The sequence below is a fragment of the Aspergillus eucalypticola genome, assembly GCF_003184535.1.
Source record: "Aspergillus eucalypticola CBS 122712 chromosome Unknown BO83scaffold_4, whole genome shotgun sequence".
NCBI classification, from domain to species: Eukaryota; Fungi; Ascomycota; class Eurotiomycetes; order Eurotiales; family Aspergillaceae; genus Aspergillus; species Aspergillus eucalypticola.
This window is the reverse complement of record NW_020290278.1, coordinates 406,946-422,367: the sequence shown is the minus strand read 5'-3', so window position 1 is coordinate 422,367 and position 15,422 is coordinate 406,946. Positions and strand designations below refer to the sequence as shown.

General features: G+C 53.0%; 6 protein-coding genes across 6 annotated transcripts; 3 read left to right on the top strand and 3 right to left on the bottom strand.

Annotated features, from left to right (window-relative positions):
* The first annotated feature begins 195 nt into the window (after positions 1-195).
* BO83DRAFT_169849 (pyridoxamine 5'-phosphate oxidase family protein) lies at positions 196-1,407 on the top strand. The gene is made up of 2 exons (XM_025526381.1): positions 196-850; positions 939-1,407. The coding sequence occupies exons 1-2, from the start codon at positions 458-460 to the stop codon at positions 1,281-1,283; spliced, it is 738 nt and encodes a 245-aa protein (XP_025391527.1). The 5' UTR covers positions 196-457; the 3' UTR covers positions 1,284-1,407.
* Positions 1,408-1,793: 386 nt separating this feature from the next.
* BO83DRAFT_423742 (acyclic terpene utilization AtuA family protein) lies at positions 1,794-3,783 on the top strand (the record flags this gene model as incomplete). Its single annotated transcript, XM_025535119.1, has 3 exons — positions 1,794-1,821; positions 1,883-2,232; positions 2,281-3,783. The coding sequence occupies 3 exons, from the start codon at positions 1,794-1,796 to the stop codon at positions 3,781-3,783; spliced, it is 1,881 nt and encodes a 626-aa protein (XP_025391526.1).
* Positions 3,784-4,048: 265 nt separating this feature from the next.
* Positions 4,049-6,433, bottom strand: BO83DRAFT_305638 (MRX complex nuclease subunit; the record flags this gene model as incomplete). The annotated part of the gene is made up of 2 exons (XM_025527269.1): positions 4,049-4,399; positions 4,466-6,433. 2 exons carry the CDS (start codon positions 6,431-6,433, stop codon positions 4,049-4,051), a joined length of 2,319 nt encoding a protein of 772 aa, XP_025391525.1.
* A 504-nt stretch (positions 6,434-6,937) lies between these two features.
* On the top strand, positions 6,938-10,803 carry BO83DRAFT_331150 (F-box and WD domain protein). Its single transcript, XM_025528261.1, has 2 exons — positions 6,938-7,498; positions 7,554-10,803. Exons 1-2 carry the CDS (start codon positions 7,159-7,161, stop codon positions 10,583-10,585), a joined length of 3,372 nt encoding a protein of 1,123 aa, XP_025391524.1. The 5' UTR covers positions 6,938-7,158; the 3' UTR covers positions 10,586-10,803.
* A 290-nt stretch (positions 10,804-11,093) lies between these two features.
* gel2 (1,3-beta-glucanosyltransferase gel2) lies at positions 11,094-13,348 on the bottom strand. The gene is made up of 5 exons (XM_025528260.1): positions 13,133-13,348; positions 12,931-13,061; positions 12,748-12,847; positions 12,400-12,684; positions 11,094-12,340 (listed from the first exon to the last, which is right to left on the bottom strand). Exons 1-5 carry the CDS (start codon positions 13,139-13,141, stop codon positions 11,405-11,407), a joined length of 1,461 nt encoding a protein of 486 aa, XP_025391523.1. The 5' UTR covers positions 13,142-13,348; the 3' UTR covers positions 11,094-11,404.
* Positions 13,349-14,468: 1,120 nt separating this feature from the next.
* On the bottom strand, positions 14,469-15,143 carry BO83DRAFT_305594 (TOM complex receptor protein TOM20; the record flags this gene model as incomplete). Its single annotated transcript, XM_025527267.1, has 3 exons — positions 14,469-14,668; positions 14,754-14,999; positions 15,086-15,143. The coding sequence occupies 3 exons, from the start codon at positions 15,141-15,143 to the stop codon at positions 14,469-14,471; spliced, it is 504 nt and encodes a 167-aa protein (XP_025391522.1).
* Between the last annotated feature and the right edge of the window lie 279 nt (positions 15,144-15,422).

Below are 15,422 nucleotides of genomic sequence, written 5' to 3'. Positions count from 1 at the left end.
AACAATAGAGCGGAATCCAGGCGCAATTGCAATTAAGTGACTCATGGATGGTATGTGTTGTTGTGCTGCAATGCAATGCTACAAAGTACAACAACACCGCGTTATCAGTGCCGATCGGCGGGGTTGGAATACTCCTGGAGTCTGGCCATCACTCCCCGACATGAAGTCATTGGGTGGCCTGAGTGCATGCAGCCCCCGACCGAATGGTGTCAGTCACTGCCTTTAAGGTGTGCAGGTTATTAATTCAAATTCTGTAACAGTTCTGCGAATAAGGACAAAGACTTGAAGTAGGACAGCAGCCTGACTCATCCCTGTTAACACATGTCTTTGTCACTGCCGACTACGCGCCTATGAGAAGCCCCTAGCTTCACGCATCCCCTCTTGCTACTGTGCTGCAACCTGCTGCTCTCTTGAATCGCTTCTGACTGTCGTATATCCATTTTGCTGCTAACGTAAAATGCCAACTTTCTGGCCGTCAATTACCCCAGAGCTTCGAGACTGGGCTTTGCGCCAAAGCGTCTTTTTCGTGGCCTCTGCACCTCTGCAAGGACGACATGTGAATGTGTCGCCCAAAGGATTTCCTGACTCGTCCTTCGCTATCCTTGGTCCTAACGAGGCAGCTTATGTTGATGCCACCGGCTCCGGGAGTGAGACCATCAGCCATGTGCGTGAGAACGGTCGACTTACCATCATGTTCTGCTCATTTGATGCCTCGCCAGGCATCGTGCGCTTCTTCTGCACTGGCTCTGTGATCGAGTACGATGAGCCTGAGTTCCCTGGCTACCTCGAGCGGATGGGAGGCAAGAAAGTTGTGGGAGCGCGGGCTATCATCCGTCTGAATGTCTTCAAGGTTCTCTCCCCGACGCCTCTTAGAAGCGCCCTCTGGCTAATTGCCGCGAAATGCTAACAACTGATGCGATGCATGTTATGGGCTACAGGTCCAACGTTCTTGCGGTTACGGTGTCCCGCGATTGTCCCTGCAAGTCGACCCCGAAACCAACAACACCAAGCCGTATCTCCAAGATCGCGATACCCTAGGTCATTGGACAGGCAAAAGGGTCGAGTCCAATGAGCTTCGTACCTATCAGAAGGAGTGGAACGTACGAAGTCTGGATGGGCTACCTGGACTACACACTGCGCTAAAGGATAACCATCAGCTTGTCTGGTTGAAGCAGTTGGGCAACTGGACTCGTCGTCACAGAGACGAGATCGAGATGGTCAAAACCTCCATTCTGTTGTTGTTTATTTCTATGGCTATCCTGCAATGGGCAGGATACGTGTAAATGTAGTATGAACTGTGACAGAACTGAAGGGTCTGTTGCTTGTAACCATTTGGAGCTGGCCTGGTGGCGTGACTGCTCATCTAATCCGACATGTGACTTAAGACTTTTCCTGCCTCTCTGCTGCTTGGTCGAGCTTCTTGCAACTGGTCGCTCCCGCATAGTGGTGCATTAATGCGACTTGTTGATCTCTATGCCTGCGTAACTCAAATTTCACTTGGGTTGTTCATCATCTTCTCCTGCCGGTCGATCCGACCGCAATGCGGCAGGTGAAAGCAGATCCCCGCATCATCGTCCCAGACAACCGAATGTCCTCGGCATCTCGCTGGAGAGGAGCTCGCACTATGTCCTACCTCCCCTCCGTTCCATGGGACTGGCTACCTGGGCAATGAACCCTGGAAATAACTATCTATATAAACACTTTTCATGAATCGGACAGGATACTCTCGCTGTTTCTTTCGTCTAATATTCAGACTAATTCTAGTTTAGCGGTGAAATTATATATATAGTATCATGGCCCAACGATCGGTTCGTATAGCTGGTACGTCAGCCTACTTGAGACGCCCCACGACTGTTTATAGTTCACTGACCATACTGAATAGGAGCCTCGGGGTCCAACGCTGACCGTCGCCATGCTATCGCCGAGTTCGCTCGCAATTATCCTCAAGATCCAGTCGATGTGATCATTGCTGACTACATGAGCGAGGCGAATATGGTAGCATCAGCGGCTCGTACAGTAGAACAGCAGCAGCGTAAAGCACAAGGCATCCAAGGATCCTCGACCATCGAGGCACCAGGCTATGAAGTTGGCTTTCTCCAAGCCCTGGACCCAGCCCTGTCAAACCTGGCAAAATACGGCATCAAAGTGGCAGTGAATGCAGGAAACACGGACACCGAGGGCCTCTATAACGTGGTCAAGCAGATGGTGGAAGCAAAAGGACTGAACCTCAAGGTCGATCTCAAGATGACCTCTGAAGAAGCCATGCTCACATAATTCCAGGTAGCTTGGGTCTCCGGAGACCAAGTCCTGTCCACCGTTAAAGCTGCATTGTCGTCGGGCAAGTCAGCCTTCGCCAATATCTACACCGGCGAATCCCTCTCCGATTGGCCTTTCGAGCCCATCTTTGCTCAGTGCTACCTGGGAGGACTCGGAATCGCCGCCGCTCTATCCCAAGGAGCTGATCTCGTACTCTGCGGACGAGTCTCCGATGCGTCCCCAGTCATTGGAGCGGCGTACTGGTTCCATGGCTGGAACCGCACTGACCTCGATCAGCTAGCCAACGCATTCGTAGCCGGTCATCTCATCGAATGCAGCAACTATGTCTGCGGCGGCAACTTCACCGGCTTCAAGGCCCTAGAACACATCGGTCCTGACGGCTGGTCCAACATCGGATATCCCATTGCGGAGATCTCCCCGGAGGGTAAAGTAATCATCACCATGCAATCCTACGCGCGCGGAGGCGCCGTCACCATCGACACCTGCTCATCGCAGCTCCTATACGAAATCCAAGGTCCATGGTACTTCAACTCAGACGTAACCGCCATTCTGAACGACATCCATTTCGAGCAAATCAGCCCCAACCGCGTCTCCCTCCACGGGGTTCGCTCCGGACCACCACCCTCAACTACCAAAGTCGGCATCACAGCCCGCGGAGGCTTCCAAGCGGAAGCGATCTACTTCCTCGTAGGCCTCGACATCCCATCCAAGGCACGCATGCTTGAATCCCAAATCCGCCGACTCCTCTCACCATATGCGCCCAAATTCACCAGCCTCCAATTCTCAACCCTCGGCTCTGCCCCCGAAAACCCCGACAACCAAGACAGCGCCACCGTCTGCCTCCGCATCGTCGCCCAGGCCCGCCACGCAGAAGACCTCTCCCCAATGCACTTCCTCCGCTCCATCGTCGACACCATCATGCAAGGCTACCCGGGGGCCACTTTCCATCTTGACACCCGTCAGGGCTTCCCTCGTCCCGTCTACGAATACCACGTCACCCTCCTGCCCCAATCCGACATCAACCATCAAGTCCACCTCCCCTGGCTCCACCAAACCCTCACTATCCCACCACCTCCAATAACAAGATCCTACCCATCCCGCCAACCCTCCCAATCCCTCACCGACAACCCCACTCTAGACTTCGGCCCCACCATCCGCGGCCCTTTGGGCTGGATCGTCCACGCCCGGTCTGGCGACAAGGGCCCCGACGCGAACTGCGGGTTCTGGGTCCGTCATGCAGACGAGTACCGCTGGCTGCGGTCATTGTTGTCTGTGTCGGGAATCAAGGAACTCCTGGGAGAGAAGTATACTGCCAATCCGGAGCTGAGGGTTGAGAGGTTCGAGTTGCAGAATTTGAGGGCTGTACACTTTCTGTTTCGAAATTTATTGGATAGAGGGGTGGGGGTCACTACAACGGTGGACTTCTTGGGGAAGAATGTTGCGGAGTTTCTCAGGGCCAGACATGTCGATTTGCCGATTAAGTTTTTGGAGAGGGGAAAGCTGTAGGTTATACTGAGGACAAAAGAAGGTTGGTCCTAATGGTTGGCATTGATTAAGAGTAGTTGATTAAGAGTAGTTTGAATTTTACCAGTCGAACTTTACTACTCCTATTTCAATCTGTCCGAACTGAAATCACTAGTAATACGTGGTATCTCATAACTAGCCCTTCTAAACAAACCATTTATCATTTGACGCCATAAATGCAACAGCTAAACCAACAATCTCATACCATGCTGACCTCTTCTCCCCTGACCCCCATTAAATACACCCATCATCTCCGCCTCGCGCTACTAGCCATCGGCTCAAACGCATCACTATCATCCTCAATATCCTCACTCGCCGCCCTCGTCGCCCTCGTCGATCGCCCAGACCCCGCCGTCCCACGCACACTGCTTTGCGATCCTACGAAATTCAGCGTCGTCTGGGTTGCCTGCTTGCCCCGAGTTCTTCGCGTAGCTTGTGCCGTTCCTCCAACTGTGTTGGATGATGGTGCTGGAGATGGGGCTTTGCGGCGTTGGCTTGTGCTGGTTGTTTTTGTTGTTCTGCGGGATCTAGTGGTGGCTGGTTTGGCGGGTTGTTTTACGAAGAGGGAGTCTTCGTCGTCGTCGTCGTCGTCCTCATCCTCATCAATCATGGCGGCTGCGTTGTCGTTGTCGTCGTCGTCGTCGTCGTCGTCGAGCATTATGACGTCTTCTTGTTCCTCTTCTTCGTCGGAGGAGACGGGGCGGCGTTTGCGGGTCTTAGTAGATGTAGAGGACGTGGTAGTTTTCTTGGAAGCAGTAGTATATGCTGCTTTTGTGGTGGCCGTTTTGCGGGTTGTAGCGGTAGCGGTGGTGGTGGTGGCTCTGCCGCCACGGCCTCGGCCGCGGCCGCGGGTGGATGATGTTGTTCGTGATGTGGTGGGTGCTTCGGCGCCATCCTCGCCGGCAACGTCTTCGTTGGGGTCGCCGTCTTCGTTATCGGAGTGGATAAGAGCGCCGGGTTGGTCCTCCCAGACACCGTCGAATTCGGTGTCCCAACCGTCGGGCTTGGGCTTGAAGCGCTTCTTGCCGCGCGTGCGTTTCTTGATGCCACGGGAGAACATGTCTTCCATTTGAGTGCGATATCTCTCCATGGCTTTTTGTAGGGAGCTCTCTGCTACTTCTTCTTCTTCCTCTAGATCGTTGTCGCGATCTAGGGCTAGTAGGTGCTTCATTTGGCTTTCGAGTGATTCGTTGACGAACATTTCCAGGGCGTGTTTGTCGTCTTTGTCGATGAATTGGGCGACTGCGTCGCCGAAGGAGTTTTGTGGGAGGATGGTTAGCGATTGTGCGGAGAGGAAGTCGCGCACTAATTGTTCGACTTTGACGGTGTCGAGCGTGGAGAGGTGTGAGACTGCTGTCTCGTCGAGGTCGGTGTCTCCCTGTTTGCGCGTGCTGTTGGTGCTTTTCTTCTTGCGGTAGAACTGGACGACGTCGTTCACGTTGGCGACTTTGCCTACGAAGCGGTTGGAGAATCGCTGTGGGTTTTCGCAGTCATAGCTGCCTCCTTCTGGCGTGGATGTTTCGACGCGCAGTCGTACCAGTGGTAATGGGACTTCTAGCTCTTCGTCTTCTGCTGTCTCGTCTTGCATTTCTAGCCATTCCGTTTTCGCTTCTTCGATGAGTTCTTCGACGATCTCCATGAGAAGGCGGGTTACTTCTGTGCGGTTGTTGTCCTTGCGAGCAAGCTTTTGCGCGCCTTTCTCTTCGGAGAGGATGATCTCGCGCATGGCGAATGGGCGGACGGACTTGAGGCGGATGGGCTCGCATTTGAATTCCCGACCTGTGATGCTGAGGATGGCTACATGTTTGGCCACTGACTCGCCGGGAACCAGGGATGTCGCCACTGATGAGCCGGGCTGCATGACATGAAACTTGGTCTCGGGGTTCAGTCGCGGGCTGATCAGACACTCGTGTTCGTGGCCCCAGATGACGAGGTCTAGGAATTCGGGGAGGAAATTCTCGGGTAGGTAGCCTGTCTCGGTATGTGCGTAATGGTTCTGATGGACGGACATTAAGTTGAACCAGTCGTCTTTCTGGATCGAGGGCTGGTAAAACTTGACCTTGCCGTCTCGAAATGTGCGGAATAGACGTTCATCGCGGACGTTGCTCATACCGTAAAGAGCAAGTTTCGTGCGTCCTTTCTGAAGCAAAACCGGCTTAATTTGAATATTATCCGACTCGGGAGTTCGTCCATAGTAGTTTATTAACCCAGACACCTGAAGCAGGTCCAATGCAGCCAGATGTCCCTCTCCAGACGGATCATCATGATTGCCATGGATCGAAAAGATGGGGATAGCCACGTTGATGTCCAAATCCTCGTAATTTACGTGATTGAAAGCACCTTGAAAGTTTTCGCTCGCATCACTAAGCATCTCCAGTTCGCAAGGCTTATCGCCTAGACAGTTCATGCGAATGGAGCGCATAACTTGGTACATGGACTTGCGCGATGGTTTGTTCTCGTGGAAAAGATCGCCTGCCAGGAGCACCATGTCTACATCTTGCTCCTTGGCCAGACACATCACCTCATGAAAGCTTTTCCAGCTGTCATCGCCACGGATGGGATCCCGTTCATTGTATCCGACATGGTTGTCTGTTGAGACGAGAATGCGGATCGTTTCCGAGTCTGGAACCATCAGCAACGGGCAGTCAGCGGAGGAGAGGAATGATACTTACCATCTAATCTGGGCATCGTGAAGTGAGCAAACACACATGAAATTCAGAGTGATAGAAGAAGAGTGGACGATATTGAACAAAAGCAATTTGTGAAAAGACAAATGAAGAATCCCAAAAGAGTAATATTACAGGCGACTACTATGTAGCCTGCAGGCTACCGTAGAGGAATGCTGCCTGGAAACACAAATAATTCAACGACCGTCAAAACTGAGCTACCTGCATTCCGAGAAGCAACGGCACATCAGTTAGAAGTGAGGGAGCGCCACTTGATCAAATGGCGATGTATACTACTTACTGCATGGATGGCGACGAAATGCCGGGAAATGAAGCCATTCGCGGGACGGCGCGTAATCACGTGCCCGGCACGCGCGCGGAAGACGAGCGCTGATTGATTCCTCGCCCGGGAGGCAACACTAAGCAAGATTCCCCTCCGTTGATTCTCGTCGGATCGCCGGACTGTCTTCGTCCTCCTTTGCCTGTGACTCTCTTGTTTCTCCCCTCCCCTCTCTGTCCTCCCCTTTTGTCCCTTCTCGTCTCGTCTCGTCCTACCTTCCATCGCATCGTATCGCGCCACACGTTCTCGCCGTCTTTCTGTCTGTCGCCTGTCCTTTTCTGTCCGACTGATCCAGATATCGTCCCTGGTTCAGTCGCCTCCAACATCCCAATTACCCCGCGAAACTCTTTTATGCAATCCGAGCCTACTGCAGTTTTCGACCGTTCGCTTTCGGTAGACCCCTCTTTAGACGTGCCCTTCAATTCTACTCAGCATGGAAATGATTCGCATGGTGAACACCCAGTCTCTGGGCTTCGCCATCAGAAGTCTGGGGACTCCAGTGTCGGTCATGACTCATGCGATGGCAGCCAACAGACGCCCTTGAAGGGGACTGACCCTGCGCCGTTTAACGACACTGTCAGTCAGTATGAGCATGCCGTCGCTCCGTTGATTAAGAAAGAGGAGGGAGTGAAATCCAGGAAGAAGCAGCCCTCCAACTACTCGGGCTTGTCCTTGGAAGCCTTCCCCAATGGTATGTCATCCCTTTATCTCGGGCTCTGAACGTCATGTTAATGATCTTCCGACAGAGGTTTTGACGCACATCCTGTCGCATCTGCCTCCCCCTTCTCTGTCCTCGATGGCCCTTGTGTCTCGCCATTTCCATGGTCTTGTCACGACACCTCACGCATGGAGAATTGCTTTTTCTCGCTACTTTCCCGGCCCCTACACTGTCGAGGATGGCGCATGGCTTTCCGCAGCGAAGTCGTCGGAAACGGTGACGTCTGATAAGCGGTATTTCTCGAGGCTGACTGCGCTGGCATCCTGGAGGAGTGAATATATCATGAGAACCCGCTTGCTCCGATCGCTCTCCAGAGGCAAGCCGGCGCAGTTTGAACCGTCCAAGAAAACCGGTACGGTGCGAGCGGCTAGCGTCCGGAATGGCAGCGCCGTAGCCACCTATACCTCACAGCTTCTGTACCCTGTCAGCCACTTGCACGGCTCCTTCGGGTCGGAAGTCAAGAAGAAGGAACCTCTCTTCATCCATGGCGCTTCGGAGCAAGGCTTCGCGTCGGCTAGCGATCCCTCAACGGTGAAAGTCGGTACATGGGGCCTGTCTGACCACCAGTTCTTCCGACACTTTGCAGACCTATTTCCCGGAGATGCAGAGTATGGACTAGGCTCTGGTGATCATGTTGGAGCTCCTAACCGCATGGATGTTAGTCAGCCCTATGGTATGATCTACGGCGAAGCATGTCCTCAAGGCCGTACATACTTCATCTCGACCACGGAGCAACGCGGGAGGTTCTTGGGCATCGCGGATTCCAGTTCGCAGCCTAGTCTAGGAATCCCCGCGCTCAACTTGATTGCGACCGGTGTTACTGCGGTGTGGATTGCTAAATCTTCCAACATCCTTAAGATGACTGGCGGTCTGGTCGCGATGCTGTCAGGCTCCTCTACCGGAGTGCTCACATCCTACGCCCTTGGTCCTCATCCTACCTATGAAAAAAGGTACGAGAGGGGCCAAGTGACTGCTAGATGGGTGCTGTGTCCTGGTGTCCCTATCATTTCTATTTCGGTTGACGATAGCTACTCTCCGAAACGTCATTCCCGTCGCCGGATCTGGGCGACCGTCCTGAACGCCCTGGGTGAGGTCTTCTACCTCTCTGACCTCCCGCGACAGCCTGATGTGCCTACCACAAAGCTATCTCCTGAGGAATATGAGCAGCTTGCTTGGAAGACGGGCAGAAGTGTTCGTTGGGAGCTTGTTGAGTTAAGCAGACGCATTGCACGGCTTGATCCATTCAGTCGTGATTCGGTCGATGGCAGCTATAGCCCTCGGTCGTCGTCGGATGCCATGAAGCTCAACGAAGAACAGGTAGCTGCAGAGACAAAGGAGATTGAGCGCTTCCTGTCCTTCAAGCCCAAGCATTTCCGGAAGGTATGCGAGGGATGGGATATGAGACGTGAATTGAAGGTCGATTTCGCTGGAGACGATGGTCACGGAGCCGGCGAATCGTTCCTGGTGATCAACCAGGGTGTGGGAGATGACGAGAAAGCTTCGATCCGCAGATACAAGAGAAAGATGACTAGACATAATGCATCGTTGTCTATTCATGGATCTCACAACGTGGAGAACGTGCCTGTACCGTCCATCTTTGGTGGTCCTGTCAAGTCTCCCATTCTCTCTTCTGTGAGCAGCTCAAGCAGTACGGCTCCATCTCGCGCTTCCAGTGGCTTGAGTGAGACGGTCTGCTCCATTTCAAACACCGAATGGCGCATTACGGATTTCGATTTTGGTGACAGAAAATCAGTCCAGATCACTACGAGTGCTCTGGACCTCTCGACCTATGCTCTGTTGACAACCGATGAAGATCCTCTCATCGGTATGTCAGGCAGCTCCGCACTCTCCTCCGCCACGTCTTCGCCTGTTCCGCACATGAAGCAATCGCCTGGCAATGTAGAAGTGCCGGGTCAGCGAGGACGCTACTTGGCTGTGGGTACAGCGGCGGGAACGATCTTTGTATGGGACATCCGGTCGCCTACGTCGAAGAATGCTGAAGTCATCAATCACGTTTCCCCTATTCGAATCATTCAAACAGAATCTCCTCAAGTTTCCTGCGTCGCATTGACATCGCTGTACCTAGTCCATGGTGGAAACGACGGCCTGGTGCAGGCCTGGGATCCCCTTGCCTCCTCGACTCGGCCAATTCGGACCATCAACTCACGATTTTCTACCCGCGCGCGCCGTCGACTTGTTCAAGCGGAGGCATCAATCCACGGTGTTGGCAACAATTACTATGCTACAGGCGCTATCTGCCTTGATCCCGATCCAACCGTTCTACGGGGCATGGTCGCCCTAGGAACGCACCTGCGCTACTGGTCCTACAGCTCCACCGGCGCCGATCAATACAAGTCCAGCAAGCGTCGGCTCCGTCGCGGTCTTAGGGGTATCAACTCCACCCCAGAAGGTCAGCGCTTCAACACCAGCGGCCGCGGTGCACTCAAGGACTACATCGAAGATGAGAAGGTTGAAATGGAACGCCAAAAGATTGCTGACGAGAAGGAACGTGCCCACCTCAGCCACCGCTTTGGCGTCGACCTTCTCGGTCCAGACATCGACGAAGAGCAGCTTCTTGCCTACGCTCAACTTCTCAGCCAAGAGGCTTACTCCAGCGAAGCCCACAGACGCGGTGAAGCAATCGAGAGCTCAGCAGTGAGCACCTCGCCCAGCGACACCATTGGGCCAAACGACAGCTCTGTCGCACCAGATGAGCTTTCCTCTGCATCGTCGCCTTACGAAGACTTCGCCGATGGCGACCTCGATCCCGATATCGCTGAAGCCATACGCCTTAGTCTCCTCGAGGACAACAAGCCCGGCACCGACCTGGACACAGACACTGGTCCCTTCGACCCACCCTCCCCGTCTCTATCAGGCCCAGCCGTCGCAGAAAGCAGTCGCCAACAAGAGATCGATGATCTTGAGTTCGCAATCCAGCTAAGTCTCGCAGAAGCAGAGAGTCAATCGGGCCAGCACCACCCGACAGAGGAATTCCCCACACTGTCCCCGTGGCCGCAGCCATCTCCTGCTGGGAAGGACAAAGGGAAGGGTCGCGCATAGCCTAAGCTTTTCGTTCATGAATGATATGATAGACATATCTATCCATACATTTGTGCTATTTGTTGATATCATTGTTGTTGTTGTTGTGATTGTATGTTATCTATTGCGATGTGCTTACACTGTTAATGCTGTGTTGCGTAATACATTACCTGTGTATGGTATATCCGTTAGTTAGTCGGTTCATAATCAGTTGAAGAGGTTAAGAAATTATTTCAGGCTTGATATAGTGTCACAGATTTTCCTTGGTTCTGGTTATATAAAACCGCAGTATAATCAAGCTTGTACTGCTTGTATACCATCGTATGAGTGGGGAGTACTATCCCATTTTTTTAGCGAGAAATTACTATAAGTTTACTTCAAAGTCTTCGTTAGGGACTAGGACGGAGCATAGTACTAATATATAGTTAGAGGAGAGGAGCTAACGACTCAAGTGATTCAGATACGGCCAAATCACCTGACGTGAAACCGACCATAAGATATGACAAGAAAAATCGCAAGAACAGTTCAGGTAATAGTTCCATTACGGCAAAGCCGTACTACTACAGATACAGTGCAGAAAAGGTATATATACAGCACGTAGATGTATTAAACGTCGTCGAAATCATATCCCGAGTCAAACTGCCCACTGCCACTTGGCTCTATTCAGGGGACCTCACTTTATACACGTGGAACAATCCCTCCATCTTGGGGGCAAAAGGTCATGGTCATAATTGGCAAGAACAGGTTCACCGGGAACAGTATGGGGAAAGAATCTAATCAGAAAAATAGGTGATGCAGAATGGAGAAAGTGGAAGAACAAAAGGCCTAAGGCAAGCAGATCTACAGCATGAAGACGGCGAACAGAGTGGCACCGGTCAACACACCCATGAAGGGGGCAGACAGAGCGCTGCTTCCCGAGGTAGAAGAGTCGGAGCTGGAGGAGCCTGAGCTGGAGCTGGAGCTAGAGCTCGAGGTGCTGGAGCTGCTGTTCGAGCTGCTGGTGAGGGAAGTGGAGTTGCCGGGGGCGTTGGACTCATCGCTGGACAGGACCTTGTACTTGACGCTGGAGATTTTGTTGCCGTTGTAGTCGTAGATGGTCTGGGGGATGGTGGTGGCAGACACGGCAACGAGGCTGCCGACGGTGGCGTTGGTGTAGCCGTTCTTGATCCAGTCAGCGACCTTGGAGGGAACGGTAGGCAGGTCCCAAGAGTTCAGGAAGGTGTTGTTGGTGATCAGAGAAGAGCTGCAGGTCACAGCCTCCTTGGAGGTCTGGGATGAGTTGGAGGACTCAATGCTGCTCATGTCCAACTTGTTGTACTGCTTCTGAAGGTTCTCAAAGTCGACCAACAGGGTGGCAGTGTCGCTGCTGTTGATGGCCACGAGACCGTAGTCGTTGGCTTCTTGGGTCCACTCGTAGACCAGACCACCGGAGAAGACCTGATCCATCTCGCTGCCGTAGAGGGCCTGCACCTCAGTGAAGACACGGGGCTGGACGGCATTGCAACCGTACTCGGAGAAGAAAACGGGCAGGGAGGCGTTCGAGAAGTCCTCAGTCAGGACGTCGTAGCCGGAATCCTTGTAGGAAGATTCGCCACACCAGGAGTACGAGTTGAGGCCAAAGAAGTCGGAGCGAGAGTTAGTCGAGTTCTCCAGGTTGCATTCGAAGTAGTCAAGGGTGTCCATGAGGATGGGGCGCACATCAGCAGCGGAGTAACCCACAGGGATGGAGCGGTTGACGTTGGTGGAGATGTAGTCCTTCATATCACGGACGACAGCCTGAAGAAGAATCAGCAAGAAAGCCCAACCACATTACATGGAAAAGACAATGAACATACACGAACGTAAGCAGGGGCCTCGTAGACACTTTGCTCGTTGATAACCTCGTTACCGGCAAAGAAACCCAGGGTGTTGGGGAAGTTCTTGAAGGCCTCGATGACACCGAAGACCTGCTCGTAGTAGACAGAGTTGTAGGTGCTCGAAGGGTCGGTGCGGTCAAGCGAGCCACCGGACAGAGGGGAGTTCACGTCGAGAATCATGTAGATACCCGCACCGTTGAAGATGGAGGCGCACTTGCTGTGGTCGACATTGGGAGACAGGTTGTACACACGGATAGTGTTGACCTGAACGGGTCCCCACGGTTAGCGGGGACAGCAAGAGAGAGCCAGCAAAGAGGGATTCCTTACACCCAGGTTCTGCATAAGAGCAGCATCGCGCAAGCAGGCATCTGCGTCACTCAGGGGGTCTTCAGTGGCACTGAAGCCAGAAGAACCACCGGGCTGGTAGCTGTTGCGCAAAGCGAGCATACAGTCAGCATCTAGATATTTCTCACGACAAGTAATATCTCTGGTAATGAGGGGGATGCTTACTCGACACCCAGGATCTGGAAGCGATCACCAGTCTTGCTGTTGACAAAGTCCTTGCCCTTGACTTCGATGGGAGTGACAGCATTGGCGGTGGTCGCAAAAGCGCAAGCCGCGGCGAACAGTTGAGTGTAAGTCTATACCAAACCGTCAGTCAGCAATCTACCTATTCATGGTCGCAAACTGCTACTATCACTATAGTACTCACGGGGAACATTTTGCGACGAGTTCAGGAGTGACAGGTATCGACTCTTGACCAGGCTGTGTAGTATATAGAGGAAGTAAGAGAGAGGACCGAGTCTTCCACAGGAAGATCCGAAAAAGCAACGATTGGTATACTAGTATATAAAAAAAAAGAGTGACGTGGGAATAGAAACCCAAAACAAGGCAGCTAAGGAAGGAAAGCGCGCGGGGGCAGAAAGGCTGAACAGGGAAGCACGAGAAGAAGAAAGAAGCCGGAGTGAGACATGCTGATGGCTATAAAAAATCAAGGCAGGAGTCGGTCTTTGGTCCTTTACCACCCCCAAAAGACCCTCAGGGACCAACAGGAGGCAGCCAATCTCCCAGTGATTCGAGATTGATTGAAATGGCCAATGAAGTGGGGGTCGCATAGCACCGCTAATCTCCGCTACTCGCCAATAGCCCCGTTGGTTTCGGTATTATTGGCCTGCACTTGCCCCATCCGCTCGACGGCGTGCCTCAGACCAGCCAATTTCAGGGCCGATCCTGGTTGTTCCCTTGTCCCTCGTCCCTTAGAGACCCTGTTAGTGCTGTTAGTCTGTTAGTACCCTGGCACCCTCACGCTACTCAGAGGGTCGCCCAAGATGAAAAGAGGGTGAGCTGATTACGCATGTCGGTCGGCTTGGATTCAATTCCGTTTCGGAGCTGCTTACTAGTACAATGTATAACCGTGCACACCACAACTAAACTACTTATAAACACATCACCACACAGCTCACCGCTCCCCATACTGCATACATTTATTTCATGTTCGCTTGTTTCACATCAGACAAATCATCGTTTTCGGCTCAAGTGACTCGTGCACTCTCAACTACTACATGTTCGTGCGTTCTAAGAATACATACCCGGGTTTTCATCCCATCGTGAGAAAACCTCGGGAAGAAGTTATTACCGGCCCCAGTGACTCGGATCATTTGCCGTCCGTTCAGGCCCGGTTGAGAATAAGAAAAAGGTGAGGTGAAGAAACAACACAAGTGATGGCGCCGAAAAAAAATTCCAAAAATGCCCGCCAGGTCGGCGGCCAAGACACAATGCACATATACAGGGAAATCTGGAAAGGAAATGATGCGGAAGTACATGGGTAAACGGAGAGGGGAGAAGCGTGACTGGCAGACGGACACCGATTTCCGATGATTCCGTCACTGCCAGAGGACCAGGCCACGGCCCAGCGTGAACTGGAATATTATAGGAGACACACACGTTCAAGGCCAAGGTTCTGATGCGGAGAAAGGGCGGGTGGGTGAACGAAGCAAGAGGGAGAGAAATGGGGAGGCCGGGGTTCAGAAATCATGGTGGAATCGAATTTACTCGACTCCGTGGCTCTCCGGGGCGGCGCTCTCGCCGGTGAACGAGCCGAGCTTCAGGCCGGAGTCCAGAGCGACCATCTCGGCCAGGATCTCGAGCACCTCCTTGGGCACGGTCTTGTCGTAGATGGAGATCAGGTCCTTAGGCTGGGGGTAGACCTTGAGGGCCTTGTAGAAGCACAGGGCAGCCTCAATGGGTTCTGTAATACGATTGGTATATGAATTGCCAATGCATACAAGGTGTAGGGGACGTGTTCGAAGCGCGTCATGTCGGGGGATGCATACCTTCGGCAACAAGAGACTCTCCCTGAGCAACCTGGCTCATGAAGTAGGCCTCCTTCTCCTCCAGGTCCGTGGGGAAACCCTCGTCCTTGGCCTGCTGCACAACCTTCTTGATGACCTCGCGCTGCATGGCACCCTGGGCCTCAGCCTCCTCCTTGACAGCCCTTGCCATGCGGCGGTTGTTCCTCTTGAGAGCTTTGCGGAACTCCGGGTCGGTCTGTCTCTTGTGGTCAAAGTAGACGGCGTAGGCTAGAAAGGGCAATGAAGGCGATCAGCATCTTAGTTGGGAAAACTTCGGTATATGGTTCCGTGGATGGCCGGGCTGGTGTCCTTACCCAGAAGGCCGGTGACGATTGTGCCGGCAGTAGCGGCAACCAAGGTCGACGTCCTCATGATGAAGGTTGAGTGGAATGTGAAAATTGGGAAGAGACGGAAGCGGCGAAAGGGAGAGTCCACCAAGAAAAGGGAACTAGACGGCGTCGAAGGGGGGAGGGTACGGGAGAGGTTTGAGCTGAAGCAAGACAGGCAAACAAGCGGATGTGAAGAGATGACGGCGATTCTTTTGCTGTCCGGATAATTTTGCCGGGATCATTGTTGTTCCGCCTCGGGGTTTCTGTCCCGCTTGAGCTGCCTCCCATACTCCCCTTCTCTCTATACTTCCTCTCTCTCTCG

Coding starts and splice junctions, on each gene's coding strand:
- BO83DRAFT_169849 (XM_025526381.1), top strand. CDS start 458: ATGCCAACTTTCTGGCCGTCAATTACCCCAGAGCTTCGAGACTGGGCT. Junction 851..938: donor TCCGTCTGAATGTCTTCAAG/GTTCTCTCCCCG, acceptor TATGGGCTACAG/GTCCAACGTTCTTGCGGTTA.
- BO83DRAFT_331150 (XM_025528261.1), top strand. CDS start 7,159: ATGCAATCCGAGCCTACTGCAGTTTTCGACCGTTCGCTTTCGGTAGAC. Junction 7,499..7,553: donor CTTGGAAGCCTTCCCCAATG/GTATGTCATCCC, acceptor ATCTTCCGACAG/AGGTTTTGACGCACATCCTG.
- gel2 (XM_025528260.1), bottom strand. Junction 12,848..12,930: donor TTCCAGATCCTGGGTGTCGA/GTAAGCATCCCC, acceptor TTTGCGCAACAG/CTACCAGCCCGGTGGTTCTT. Junction 12,685..12,747: donor CTCTTATGCAGAACCTGGGT/GTAAGGAATCCC, acceptor GGACCCGTTCAG/GTCAACACTATCCGTGTGTA.